At 32.5% G+C, this 15379-nt stretch overlaps 1 protein-coding gene across 1 annotated transcript; it reads right to left on the bottom strand.

Moving 5' to 3' along the window:
• Positions 1 to 14691: 14691 nt before the first annotated feature.
• LOC114724227 (adenylate isopentenyltransferase-like) lies at positions 14692 to 15090 on the bottom strand. Its single transcript, XM_028910544.1, has one exon. The coding sequence runs from the start codon at positions 15088 to 15090 to the stop codon at positions 14692 to 14694; it is 399 nt and encodes a 132-aa protein (XP_028766377.1).
• Positions 15091 to 15379: the final 289 nt, after the last annotated feature.

The raw sequence follows: 15379 nt of genomic DNA, 5'->3' as shown, positions 1-15379 counted from the left end.
GAGGCTCATATGTCAGCCTATGTGGCTTCTTTTTAATATAAAGAGGGTGTTTGGATGAAGTCAAACCATGTTTTGGAAAATAACTTTTAGAAATAGATTTTGAGAAGAATAGATTTGAAAGAATATTTTCTGAAAAAGTGAAAGTGTTTGGATAGTTGTTGTCAGAAGTGTTTTTTTATATGTAGAAATTACTCAAAAGGACATAAGGTTAAATTATAATTTCATATAAGATATATTTCATAATATATGTTTATTTGAAGTAATAAATTTGTTAATATATATATATTTGGCAACATAATAAATAAGACATAAATAATATAAATAATCAAAAATTAATGTGTGTATATATTAATAAAATAATTAAATATGTTTTTAGGAAAATGATTTATTTTGCCAACAAAAAATATTATTATTTCTTAAAGATTTTAAAGATGAAATCCCATAATTTTTTTCACAAAAAAATAAAATATTAATTGTCTTAATAATAAAGGTTGCAACGAAATATATTTGTCCAAGTAGTTTTTTCAACAACACATTACATTATCTAAAAAGAAAAAAGAAATAAAAAGGACAAGACTATTCTTGTATATAGTGAACAATCTGATCTCTTATGGAGTCACGAAGCTAAGCCATATGAGATGAAGATTCTATTAATGAAGGTACATGTGAAGATCCAACTCCATCATCATCATCATTATTTTCTTCTGCATAAGAACCTTCTTGTTCAAACTAAATGAAACCAGGATCAGAAATGGATATTGATCTAATGAAGTTATGTATGGCCATCGTTGCACAAACAATTTGAACCTGTGTTGGAAAGTCATAGCTCGGCATGTTTCCAAAAATTGCAAACTTACTCTTCCAAACTCCAAAAGTTCTTTTAATAGTGCTCCGTAGACTTGAGTGCAAATAATTGAACGCCTCATTTTCATTTTCAAGTGTAGATGACCTTTGAAAATCAAAGAGATGGTAGTGTTTACATTTGTAGGGACCAAGGTATCCCATGGGTGTCAGATAGCCAGCATCCACCAAATAATATTTGTCTACATGAAATATATGATTGGTGTCAATAGACTTTGTTTTCTAACAGTTAAGCATAAATAAATTGTAGCAATTTAAAATATACCTTGAGGCAGATGGGGAAAGTTCATAAAAGGAGTTGTGAGGGCATGGCCAAATATACGAGCATCATGCGCACTATCTTCCCATCCAGCCAATACAAAAGCAAAGCACATGTCCCAATCGCAAACCGCCATTACATTTTGCGTCACTCTTCCTTTTTGGTTAATAAATTTTGTTTGCTCAGTTGCATTAACAATGCATGAAATTTATTCCATCAATTGCTCCAATAGCATGTTTGAAAATGGGCCAATATCGACCACCAAGCCGTATTTTTGTATGCAAATGCTGAAATGTTGGATCTTTTGGTTTGATATTGAACATAGCAAGTCTACAACATCCCAGTAAGACATTATGGAAATGTCTACTAATTGTCTTCCCTGATTGCTGAAATCTTTCTTGCTGTATCCTACTACTAAGCACATGGCCAATGATATTTAAAAACATTGCAACCATTTCATGTATCCCAATATTTCTAGTTTCCCTTAGACCGTGTTGTTGCAATTCTCTGTAACGACTGAAGAACACTTCCCTTTCTATCCTAAACATATTATAACAATGGGTGGAATGTCCTTGTAAAACGTCCCTTACCCGTGCCCTGCCTATATAAATACTTGTCTGCTAGGGCTCTTTACACAAATGAAGAGAGGCGTATCCAGCAACCGCTACTACAACTTGATTAACCCATTTATTCCATCGTTTATGATACTTTTTCGTAATTTTGATTTCATCAACCATTTTTTGTCTTGTCCTGTGCATATAGACATAAAATTCAGAAACCTTGATATGAAATTACTAAACATTTAACAAGGAAATAAGTTGTTTAATTCTTACAGAAATTTAGTAGTCACATAATACAATAGTACTGGTTACATCATTCCAAAAAATATATGCAAATTATCACAGTCATCTTCTAAGCAACATAAAAAGTAGTCAAATACTATGATAAGAACCACAAATGAAGTCTCAATCCTTAGTTGCGTGCTTCAAGAAGATCAGAAGTTTTCCCTTTTATTCTTCAGAGCCACATATCTCCCTTACAGCTGGCTTGTCCATAAGGAGTGTTGTGCACCGGCCAAACAGATCAAGATCATCAACAACTTCATCAACTTCATTAAGGTGCTCCATGACTCCCGTAATGGACGTTTCATAAGCATGTGCTTCTTCTTCTAGGTTCCTAGCATGTGCTTCTGAAATCTCTTTATGTTCATGCTGAGAATCAATTTCATTTGCTTGAGCTATCCTGCTTAGTGCATCCGCTATTTTCATAGTGGTAGTGGGTTTCTTCTTCATGGATTCACCCTTTTTTCTAAACCCTAATGAGCTACTAGGTCGAATGCTACCTGTGCTTCTACCCCACAAATGGTTTCCTGTCTCATCCCAGTGTTGCCTCCACTTCCTCCACTATTGTCATTGAATGTGATCGAATTAAACTCCCCACTTATGCCAGTTGGTGCCTCCAAAATTTCATCGCTATCTCCAGACCCTTCTTCCATATCATCTTCAGGAACTCCTTCGCTTGGAAGTGTCATGGAAGAAGGTGCCCATGACTAAGGTCCAGTTGCAGCTACAGACCCAAAGAGTTGAGTCAATTTAGCCTAAAATTGAAGCCCTCTTTCTCTAAATTTCTCGTAGCTTGGAACTTCTTTCACATTCAACACCAAAAATATTATACATTATACAAAAAAAACACTAACATAGGAGAAAATGCAAGCTCAAATAAAGTTAAATGATTACCACTATTTTCTTCTCCCACCAATCATCAGGGGCACTAACAGTATTCCTTTTGGCATCCTACCCAAGCCTGTCTCATGGAGCAGCCTATCTCATAACTGCCACTCCTTTCACAAGGCATCAAATTTGTTCTTCAACTGGATTCTCGTATAGACTCTCCGAATCTTTGCAGTGAAGTTCTCCCCAATACTTGTCCAAGCAAGCTCTGTCAAGCTGGTTCCTTTTCTTCCGTTTTTTTCAACTTCTTCAATGCATAGGTCAAGAAAGACCTTTGTGGTTCTTATATCCCATGAAGCTTTGCCATTTTTTTTTACTCATTATGCTATAGACCAATTACAACACTTCAGTCATCACAAGTTCAACCCAATAAGCATGCCATTCAGTTCAGGAGATATAATATAACAGATATAGTATTTAACAAGTATAGCTGCATGTTCTATGCCATTCATGTCAAGTTAATTGAAGTACAACATTTAGGTCAAAATAACAGATCCTCTATTTCCAATAAACTACAAATAATGACTTTTTTTTCCAGCAAAATGAGGTGTGATTAATAATCGAAATCCCAAAATTAATTATGACTTCTTTTTTTCCCACCATTTAGGGGAATTCTTTTCGGTTAACTGACCAAAACGTGAGTACAACCACTAATTGAAATCCCAAACAGATTTCGGTAACCACTCGAACACTAAAAAGAATTCCCCTGACCAATGGGGTTTCAATTAGAATTGGTTAACTGACCAAAATTTGGAACAGAAAAGTCAGTTAACTAATTCATAGGATTTTGATTAGAGAAATAAAAACAACCATGAGTAGCACAAGCACCCATAATCCAACAGTATACACACACATAACCCATTTGAGTGTTCTGTCTCCAAAAGCATAACCACAAAAGGAAAATTAGATCAAAAAATGCACACACACACACACACACACGAGACAGAGATCTAGCCACAACCAGAATTTTTTAACAAAACACATCTCCAACCACAACCAACCACAACATTGATTTTTCCAATATTCGTATACACACACAACTGCTCTGTAAGACATTCTCATTTTCTCAACAGATTACCATGAAACAAAAGCAACCGATGAAACGAAATGAACAAATGAAGGTGGGAGGAAAATGAAATGAAGCTAGTAGAAGTGACCATAGCATAACCAACTGGTGAAACCAACTTCTGTCTTGCTAAAAAAAATCGACGCTGGGAGGAGGGACCGAACTAGAATAGATCCTCCCCCCTAAGCCGAACAATACACGAAGAAGAGGGACTAAACCAGAACATATCCTCCCTTTCCAGCCAAACCGAACACGAAGAGAAGGGACCAAAACAAAAGGGAGCAAAATACAGAGATCGATGCAATGCATGAATATTCAAGAGGACGGAGCTTACCTGAAATGCTGGATCTGAGCGAGCAAACCAAACATGGCGACCTGAACAAACGACCACCGGACGAATTGAACATCGAAGAAGAAGGAAATGGGTCCTGGATGGATTGGGTAACCTGGGGCACGATCTTATTTTGGCAAGCCGAGTCCTCACCATCACTAAAAATCACGAGCAGAATGATGGAGACCTCACCGTGGGAAGCCAAGATCTGTCGAGTGAAGACAAATGGCGAAGGAGTGAGGTAGAAGAGTCTTCGTGCTTTTCACTGTTGGAGCCTTTCACTGTTAGAGCCTCTGACAGGAGTAATTATTACTCCATCGACCAGAATTTTGCATCTCAAAAGCGAAGGAGGGTGGCTTATCTGAAAACCATGGTTTGGCTGGGCAAAACCAAGGTTTTGGCTAGAGCCATAGTTTTCAGAAAATTCAGCGTGTTTGGCAATCACTGAACCCAAGCCTTGGTTTGGGGCCCAAAAGCACTTCTGGACCAATTGCTAAACACCCCCAAAATATTTTATTAAAACGACCAAAATTGTTTTCTCTCTCCCATTTTCCAATACAACACCCTCAAATTTTCTGTCTTCTGTGTCTCCCCTTCGGCCCTTTTCCAACTTTACTGGAATTCTTGACTCTCTTTTCTCCTTCTTTTCCTCTTCTTTCTCATTATCCTTCACCGGTCTTCATCTCCTCCTTCCAACATTCTTATCCAACCAAGTACCAACCCGTTTGTCCCTTCTTTTTTTCAAAACCCTTCTCAATTTCTCCCACTCCGCCACTAATTTCACCACACCCCCACCCCCACAATGACCTCCTCCGCCACTGCTAATGTGTCAGCCAAGGATTGCTTGTGGTCAAGCTCTTTGAAGAGTGTCATCCCGATTGGCATCTCATCTATGAGCACTATGTGAATCTTGAGATAAGAGAGCTATATTTGCTTGCCCTCACACTCCAACTCCCTCCTTCATCTTTCATCCTTCAACAAGCTAAGCAGCAACAAAATAAAATGGAACCAGATGGCTTTAAAAATTTTGAGGAAATGCTGGACATTTGAACTAGCTTCTTATTTTTCAGTAAAAATGTTACTTCTCGCTTTAGCCCCATTATGCTTCAGGACTTTGGTATCTTGTAACGCAATTTTTTGTCTCTAGGAACAATGGCCAGAGAAAGGATACAGACTAAGGAGAGAGAAACTTGTAAGGATTATGATTGTGAGTTGTAACTTTGAAAGAATAATGAGGAAGAGGAGGAACAAAAAGAGAGAGAATCAGGAAAGATGGGGAGGGAAACATAGATGAGAGAGAAAATTTGAGAGCGTTCCATTGAAAAATGAGAGAGAAAAGTGCTTTTGCAGAGTTTTTTTATAAAATATTTTCTATTGAAAAAGAAACATCTCGATGATATGTGGGCCTGCAACTTATTGAGTTGGTGTAATTTTATTCCCACAGTACCTAAGAATTTCTCCTGTGGAGGGTAATGAGAGGGCCACATTGCTTAGTGCGGTGAAGATCATTGATGTTAAATTTGGCCTGATATGTGCTGCCTCTCGTGTGCCCTTGTGGTTTACGGCTCTCTCCTTAAACCACAAGGCACTAGTTCGAGCGCTGGCATCCGAAGGAAGAAAAGAAAAAAAAAAAAAAAACATTCCCATTCTCATTGCATAGAGGTATTTTAAAATATCTCTCGTTTTCCTTTGTTGTTTAAATGTGTAAAAATTTGCTTATATGAATTACCGTTAAATTTGTTTTCCTACATACATTTTAAAATTTGTAATAAATTACTCAATAATACTCTCTCTTCTCTTTTTTAATAAACTTAAAAAAATTGAATCAGTTTGATTCAATTGTCTAAATATAAAATGTGTTTTTACTAATTTTGAATCTAATTAATTTTCTATTCTTTCTTGTCATCTTTTTTTCTCATATTACATTCTTTTTTATCTTTTATTTTATTATTAGCATTTCTCTATCTTATTTTTTTATTAAAGAAGAATATACTTGGAAGAAAGTTTGATTTTTAACTAATTTAGTTATTTTAAGTATTTTATTAAACCACCTTATAAAAAGAACCGGAAGAAGTATCTTGAAATCTATGTAGCTCACAAGTGGTTTTTTTTTTTGTGGGGGATTATGGAGTGAGCATGATTTACTCATTTACAGCTGTGGATTAATGTTCCAACTACTCAAAAATAATGTTGGGAAAAAAATTTACTCAAAAATCGTAAATAAATAAAATGATTTCAATTCAAGCTTAAAGTGTAACAAAAAAAGTTACAGATTAAAATTATGATAATATTAAGGTATTTCAAAAGTACCCCTTTTAGCTTCGATATGTTAATAACAAACTAAAATTGTGATAAATTGGGACTTCATTATAAATTAAACAGTTCGTTGTTCTTTCATGATGAATTGAATATTATCTATTTTAACCGATATATCTGTCTGCTCCAATCATACTATTGATAAAGTAATTAACTTTTAACACTTAGAATAAACTAGTATGATAATTTCTAACAAAAATAAATAAAAATTAAAACACAAGTTTAAGAAATACCAACATTAATATCATACTCTTCTAGTTCTTAATATAGGACTCAATTATTGAGTTGATTATAGTTCTAAATATAAGACTCATTTCTCATATTTATCAATTTTCTCTAAATTATCCCTATAGATACTCCCTCAACCATAATTAAGTAGAAGAAGAAAAGAGGATATTAAAAAAGATGATTATGGTATTTTAGAAAAAACGTGTCATATTTATTATAATTAACTAACTTACCTAACTTCATTAATCTAATCAAATTAGTTAAATAGGTCTTATATTAAGAACTAGAAGAGTACTATAAAATAAATAAAAAATTTACCATGTCCACAAGTGTAAAAATTTCAAGTTTTGAATAATGCCACTTTTTTTTAAAATTTTTTTACTACTATTGTGTGGTAGTGGCACAGTCTTTTGATTCATTTTAAATTTTACAATATTCTTTTTTAATGTTATAAAAATTTTAAATACCGAGCACGGGCATCAAAATTATGCTCCCTTTTCCGTTTCACCTTGTTCTGAAATTATTCTTGTATCTTGTGGCTTCTATACAGACATCAAAACTATTGTTACCTGCCCACGATAACAATAGATTTATTCTAAAATACCACTCTTTTCTTTTTTTTATTTTTCCCCATATTAAGTAAGTATAATACATTAATATTATATGCTGATTCGAGAAAAGACAAGGGAAGGGAAGTTGTTACTGAATTCATTAAAAGTTTTTAATATCATTTTTTATTTTTTTTCCAATTAAACGTGTTAAAATAGCCTCCTCTCCTTTCCTCTCTTCCATCACTAAATGGATTAAAAATAATTAAATTAGAATAATAAGTAAATGTTAATTTTATAATTTTTAATACATTTACAATATTATATGCACCAAACCAAGGAAAAAAAAAAGCTTTTAATGAGTTTTTATATTTAAAGTTGAAGGCCTTAGAATATTTCATTTCGGTGGCTCTCTCGCCTTTGTGGCTTCGCGCTGCAAGTGGCTTTGTAATTACAATTACGAATTTACGATGACGCGGGCTCGAGAGCTGGTATATCCCTTCCTTTCCTCCAAACGTCTACTTTCGAAACACATCGAGGGGTATTGTCTCTTTTCTTTTTCTTTTTCTTTTTTTTTTGCCCAGTTGTTTACATAATATTACCTATAGACCCTAATATAAAATCTTGTTTAACTTTTATTTTGATCTTAAATATAAAAGCTCAATCTATTTTGTTTTTCATATTTATATATTTTTTTAAAGATAATCCTCCTAATAATGATAGTTATAGCCAACACAATTAATTAGTAAGGATATTTTAGGAAAGACAACACATATTTATTGCAAATAACTAATTAAACTTCTTTTCTTAATCTCCTCAAATTAGTCAACTATCTCTTATAATTAGGACCGGAGATAGTACTCTCTTCTCCCTTCTTCTTCTTCTTTTTTTTTGGTTTCCAATTGTTTACGTAATTCTCTTTGGGTCCTTAATATAGGACTTAATTTAAGAGTTGATATTAGTTCTATATGTAAGATTTATTTTATATATTTATCATATTTTTCTCAAATTAAATATATTAATATTTCTTCAACAATAATCAAGTAAAGAGAAAAAACGAGAATTAAGAAAGATAATTAAGAAGTTTTAGGAAAAAAATATCATATTAACTAATGTAAATAATATTATTAATATATTTAAATTAGTTAATTAAATATTAGTTTAAGGATTAGAAGAATACTATCTCTCTCCTTTTTGGTTATTAAAAAAACAAGTTTAATTGTTGAATATTCTGCGGCGGGTTCTCTTTTAGAAGGAAGATTTCTCCCTTTATTTAAAGAAATAGCATGAAGATTACATGCATTAATTAATAATGTGAAATTGTGATTGTAATTAAGAAAATAATAATTTAAAAAAATTATTCTGAATATGTTTAGTTTTTAAATTAGAAAATACTTATATTAAGTTCCTTACATTCATTATATCAAGTTCTCCAATCACATGTGTCTATGTATGTTATTAACCTACATGAAAAAATAAGATACATTGAAAAATTTGTCATAAGGAATATAAAAAACTTGACCAAAGTAATTGTCTTATTAAATTCATTTCCTTTGAATTATTATTAACAATATCCATAATTATGATTTTCTTACTATTAAAATATCTATTCATAATAATATTCGTAAGTAATCTTTATTCTGCACTACGTTTGCTTGAAAAGAGAAAATAGAACAAGGAAAATAAAAGGAATAACTCGAAAACCTTACTCATAAGATTTGGAATTTTTTCTTACTAAATTTGGGGTATCACTGTTAATCCATGATTTTTATTTGTAAGCTTTCTATTATAAGATGAACATGAAATTTTATAGTAACATAAATGAAGAAACCCATTCCATATAATTGCAGAATGTGAAACTTACTTAAAGGAAAAACGTTCCAATTAAATAGGTATTCTTTTGCCAAAGCAATTAGATAGGTGTTACTCCTCCAGTCTTAAATATAAAACCTATTTTGTAGTATAAATTAAATTACAAAACGAGTCTTATATTTAGAACCAAAAGACTAATATTTATCTTTATATATTAATAACTTCTTCTACTATAACTTGATATTATAATTACCGCTGTACTTATATTATGCATGGTTACTAGGGAAATAAATAAATAGGTCCATAAATAACACCAACAAATTTAGCTTTCATGGTAAATACATGAGGATTTAATTTGAAGGTTCTGAGCTCGACACCAAGAAAAAAGAATGAGGTACTTCAAAGTACCTCTTTTTTTAAATATCAAAGGTATTATAAACTTCTCATAATTCATGGCTGCTTATAAAATCAAATTAAAGAAATCACTCCCTTCAAATATTAGTATATTACTTCATATCACATATAATTTTAAAGCTTTGTTCCCATTTTCCCTTGCCACTCCCATCCTCAATCCTTTAAAATTCAAACCCACGTAACAAATAGGAATGTGATTTGATTAGCGAATCAATAAACTAATCTCTTAACGAGTTGAATGGAAAGGTTTTAACAAACTAGATTTTATACATTTTTTCTTTTTATTAGACATAAAAAATAGTAATTGAACTATAAATAAATTTTATATTATTTTCGATTCTAATTATAAGACAAAATGGTATTATCTTTAAAGGATAAAATTTAACCTTGATGTATTGGACAGGGCCTGTTTTCTTATTCAATTTGTCATTAATGAGAGCCTGAGGTATAATTGGGCCTGACTTAAACTGAATAAACGTGACAGGTTAATCAATTTAATAATGTGGACACTAGGCCATCGCTGGCGCATCGGTCTTCATGGTGAGTCACAGGTTGTTGGTGACTTGAGGGAGAACACAGATAAATTGCTCTCGCGTGTTTTAATGTGTTTTGACTAGAATACTTATAGGCCCATCAATTTTAGCTCTATTGCATATAATTCTCCTGGATTTTAAAAAGTTTAAAATCGCATCCTCAATGCGCAGATGTTAATGTTCAATCTCTTGCTGTTAATAAGACTATTAGACGTAATACTATCTTCGGTCTTAATTATAAAACCTCATTTAGTATATGATATTTAATTTTTATTATATTATATTACTACTTCCCGTACTTATACATACCAAGTCAAGTTATTGTTTATCATTTGGTATATGATATGTAATTTTTATTATATTACTACTTCTGATCCTTAATATAAGAGCTAGTTTAACTTTTAATTTGATCATAAATATAAGACCCTAATCTACCTTGTTTTTCATATTTATCTATTTTTTTTAATTTAGTCCTTGTAGTAGTTATATAGATTAAATATTTTATCAAATGGTAGTTGAAGGTAATACACATGATTAATAAGAGTTTTTGAGAGAAAACAATACATATTTATTACAAGTATCTAACTTAACAAACTTTTTTATATCTAATTTAACAAATTTTGTTAATCTATTCAAATTAATCAACTAGCTTTTATATTAAGAATCGGAGGTAGTATTTATTTGTTCTGGCAAAGGACATTTATTATATTAAGCACTTGTTCACAGTGCTAACTCCTACATATTGGGTAGGAATTGGGCTCCCTAAAGGCCCAGGCCCATATAAGTCCAGACTGATTGTTTTATAACATTTGGAGACTTGCCCACCCATGCAGCTCGGTTTCATCATTCGAAAATGTGGCAGACTAGAAGCAGAACAAAAATTCTTCAAAATGTTATTAATACCAGCAGTATAAGGAGAAGGATTAGTTTTTGATTCCTTGATGATGACTTATTTTGGGATTAAAGGATAAAATATTACTCAATGTAGGATTTTCATTTTGGATTAAAAGGTATAGGTGAAATTAAATTTACAACATTCCACTTATAGAAAAATATTCATACTAATAAATTATGAGGCTATCTTAAATATTTGAATAAAATTGCTAGTAATCAAAGTGCAAATGGTCTGGGAAAAAAAGTTTGTAGAAATGAAAGAACTACTGGACAAACTTTGAGACAGAATAGGTTTTCTAAAAAGTTGAAATGCACTGAAAAAAAAAACACGGGTTAGCTGTATGCATAGTGTCTGCATTGTAATGACAAAATGGCTTATAAATTATAATATAAAATTAGGGGTAGTAAGGTTTTTTTTCCCCAAAAAAATTGTAGAATTCAAATTGGTTCAAGAAGACTAATTTGACATCATGCAAATTGGAGTTATTGATTTAGGACTTTGAAATTTTGAAGGTATTTATATGGGATTTTCCCTCTAGAATACTTTATTTATAGTTTTTTATCTTAGCTAGCCATACTAGTATTTAACCTTGAGACCTCAAAGATGATGCTTTTTGCGAGTTAGCTGAAATTGTTTATTAAACTTAAATTCAAGATTAAAGATGTTTGTTTTTAATTGACGTTAAAAAAACATAAAAGCTTCTAATTTATGTAATAATGAATTGATTCGCAAAATGTTTCATTAAAAAGAATTACAAATTTTAGTATGTTTTGATATGGGACAAAAGGAGTCTATAATCACAGTGTATATATCGATTTGTATATAAAAAAAAAATCCATTTAATTAGCTAAATTGGAAGCCAATCAATTAATAATGTAAGAACGCAATTTTTTTATTTTAACTTGAGAAAATCATATAATGATCCTGATAGAAGTTAAAGCTACTAACAATTTCAATGACAAAAAGACTTAGTTACTTACACTTGCATTTGATCAAATTAGAATAGTAAATTTTAAAGTGTTAACGATAGTAATAGTAAGAGTTTTTAGAATAGATTTGGGCTTTTATGCGGAGAAAATGAAGCCAACAGAATAAATTTTTATACTAACGTAAAAGCTAAAACTTTAAACTTATAAGTTACACAATAGGATAAACACTTTTTCTTAAAAGCTGACATAAAGTTAAAGCTCATGATTCATATAAAACAAAATCTAAAACTCGAGATTCATATAAGAAGACAGATGCACTTGAAAGGGGAATATTTTAGAGTATCGCCAGTGTTCTTGGTCAAAAAAAAAAAAAAAAAGAGTATCGCCAGTGTTTAATTTTTTTTTAAATTGAAAAATGAAAGAAAAAGGAGGTATTTTAGAATACCTCGTTTCTCTTCTTCCCCTCTCCTTCTTCTCTACCGGGGATCGAACTGGCGACCTGTAAGGCAGCTTCGAACATCAAAGCTAAACCGCGAGGCCGACAATCACCGGTGCGCCTTCCTCTTTTTCAAATTTATGTTAGCATTTATCGACACTGCCACATGTTTTTCGTGAGGTCAATACATGCGAAGTGAATATGGGCTCAAAATGGGCAGGCCCATAAAGTATGGCCCGACTGTTTTCTCTTGACTTTTTGCCAGTGACTGTTTTCTCCAAGGTAAAAAAAACCGGACCTGACCGGCCGGTTCAACCGAAAAACCGGTGAACCGGTCTTCAGTCTGGTCTGGTTTGGTTGGTAGACCGGGCATAAAAGGAACCGGAAACGAATCGGCTAAACCGGTAAAAACCGGTTTAAAACCGGATAACCGCCGGCTGAGGTGGGTTGTCCGATCTTTTCCTTTTTTCCATGTCCTACGGGGAAGAAGAGGCAAAAGAGAAGAGCCACAGATAAAACGTATCAGACTTGAACGAAGAAGAATGAAAGCGAGGAAAAGAAAGAGCAGGATGAAAGGGAAAGACAAAGAGAAGGAGAGGAGCTTGCCGATTGTTTTTGTAGAGAGCCACATCCTTGTTGCTTTTGTTTGAAACCCATTGAAGAAGAAGTGAATTTTTCAGAGAGAGAGAGGGGGGAGGAGGAGGAAGGTGGAAGGAGAAGAGACATGAAGTCGAAAAAATAAAAAAAAGAAGACAGTGGAGAAAGAAACAGAAGCTGAGGTCTAGTATAACGTGTTCTGTCCAACAAAATAAAAAGCCTGTGCAATTAAAGTCAAGTGTTAGACCCTATGTATAGCCTTTATTTTGCAGGCCTAGTATAACGTGTTCTGTCCATTTTTTTTCGTTTTTCAAAGCCTCATTTAATTTAATTTTTTTTATCTCCCATGACATGTAAATTGTAAATACATATTTTATAATAAAAAAAATGACCGTCTTGCAAAACAATGAGATGAATGCAGTTTCTTTATTATACTACGTAAAATTTTATAATCAAATATTTTTATATCAAATATAATATTTTGAATTTTAATGATTAAAAGATTGTAATGATGAATATTTTCAATTATTTTGTTATGTGCTGTAACTAAATTATTGCTGTATTTTTTTATATTTTGTTATAAGTGATTATTAATGTTGTTATATTTTGTCATTATTAATTAAATTATATTATTTTAATATAACCGGTCTGACCCCGGTCTGACCATTAACCCTTAAACCACTTCCTCGACCGGTTCAATACCCGGTCCGGTTTTTTGTTCCTTGGTTTTCTCCTGACTGATTAGACTCTTTATGCTCTATAGAGTGACGGTGGATATGTAAATATATATTACTTCATGTCCTAATTATAAAAGTTAGTTGATTAATTTGAGGAGATTAAGAAAAAAAGTTAAGTTAGTTATTTGTAATAAATAGGTGTTGTCTTTCCTAAAATATCCCTGCTAATCAAGTGTATTGGTTATAACTACTATTATTAGAAAAATTTTCTTGGAAAAAATACATAAATTTGAGAGATAAAGTGGATTAGAGTCTTATATTTAGGACTAAAATATAAATCAAATAAGGTTTTATATTAAGAATCGAAATAGTATAATATATCTATAAAATAAAAAGAGATATAAATATCACAGACAAAGGTGTTTGGCAGGTGACGTTTAATTTGGTGGGGCTTTGACTTAGCCAAATTAATGAACCAATTATGCCAAAGTCAAGAGGAGTAGGGAAGCGAAGTCATCCACGTGCTACCTTCATGAATGCAATGAATTAAATCATCTTTGAATTTATTTTAAGAGGCATTGAATTTTAAAGGCGGTTTCCATTTCTAGTCTTCAGTGTGTGCGACTTCAGAGAGGCTGCCGTTACAATTAGCTATGGGGGACCGCAACTTATTGCCGGATTCATATATTTGATTGATTCCAGTTCAATTTTGAGGAGGAAAAAAAATCAAATCCAATAAAATTAATTAGTTTGGCAGAATTTTGAACATTTTTGGTTCTAGATGTTAAATTAGGTTCTGTTCAATTTTTAATACTTATTTTTGTAAGATTGGTTTAATTTTCGTCATATCAAAAATGTTTTTTCCAAGGATAAAAAAACCAGACCAGACCGAACTGACAGGTTCAACCAGAAAATCAATGAACCGGTCTGTAATCAGGTCTGATTTAATTGGTAAACCGGTGATCAATCGAACCAGTAAAAAACCGGTTCAACCGGTGGTAACCGATATAGAACTGGGTAATCCCGTTGGCTGGGTTACCCAGTTCTTTTTTTTTTTTTTTAACTTCCATCATTCCCATGTCGAGCATTATCGACCCGCTTCATCAAGTAATCTGACAATAGAGGAAATGACACGTCCACCCACAAGAAGCAACACTCATATCTCAACTCCGATGAGATCAAACTCGATGGCAACGACCAATCAAATACATTTATCTGGGGGTCGAATCGGTCCGCAAGTAGAGCATGAACGAATGAGTTAGACCCACCAACAACAATGGGAATCTTCCTCCTGGAAGTATTGTCGGAGATGACAGAGCCAACACGCAAGAAAAAATCTAAAGGCATAAACTCTCCATTTTGTGGGTTGACATCGCCGAGAAGATGATGAGGGACGCCTTTGCGCTCGTCAATAGGGATCTTATTGGTGGTGATATCAAGGCCTCTGTAAAATTCCATTTTATCTAAGTTTATATTTATATATAAACTAGCCTGCTGGTTCTCTGCATCGTTATATGTCAGCTTCTTCGGGTCCAACTCGACAGGAACCAAAGTTGGGATCACGATTAAGCTCAAAAAAGAGAAGAAAGCCACATAGAACAGGTCCGCCTCCTCAATGGTGTTTCAGTTATACTACCTCCAGTCCTAATTATAAGAGCTAGTTGACTAATTTAAGGAGATTAAAAAAATAAATTAAGTTAGTTATTTGTAATAAATAAGTGTTGTCTTTCCTAAAATATCCTTACTA

Source organism: Neltuma alba, unplaced genomic scaffold (genome assembly GCF_004799145.2).
Source record: "Neltuma alba isolate B1F8T4 unplaced genomic scaffold, ASM479914v2 tig00012180_pilon, whole genome shotgun sequence".
Lineage (NCBI taxonomy): Eukaryota > Viridiplantae > Streptophyta > Magnoliopsida > Fabales > Fabaceae > Neltuma > Neltuma alba.
The sequence above is the reverse complement of the archived record's forward strand: the minus strand, read 5'-3'. Positions and strand labels throughout refer to the sequence as shown.

Coding starts and splice junctions, on each gene's coding strand:
- LOC114724227 (XM_028910544.1), bottom strand. CDS start 15,090: ATGGAATTTTACAGAGGCCTTGATATCACCACCAATAAGATCCCTATT.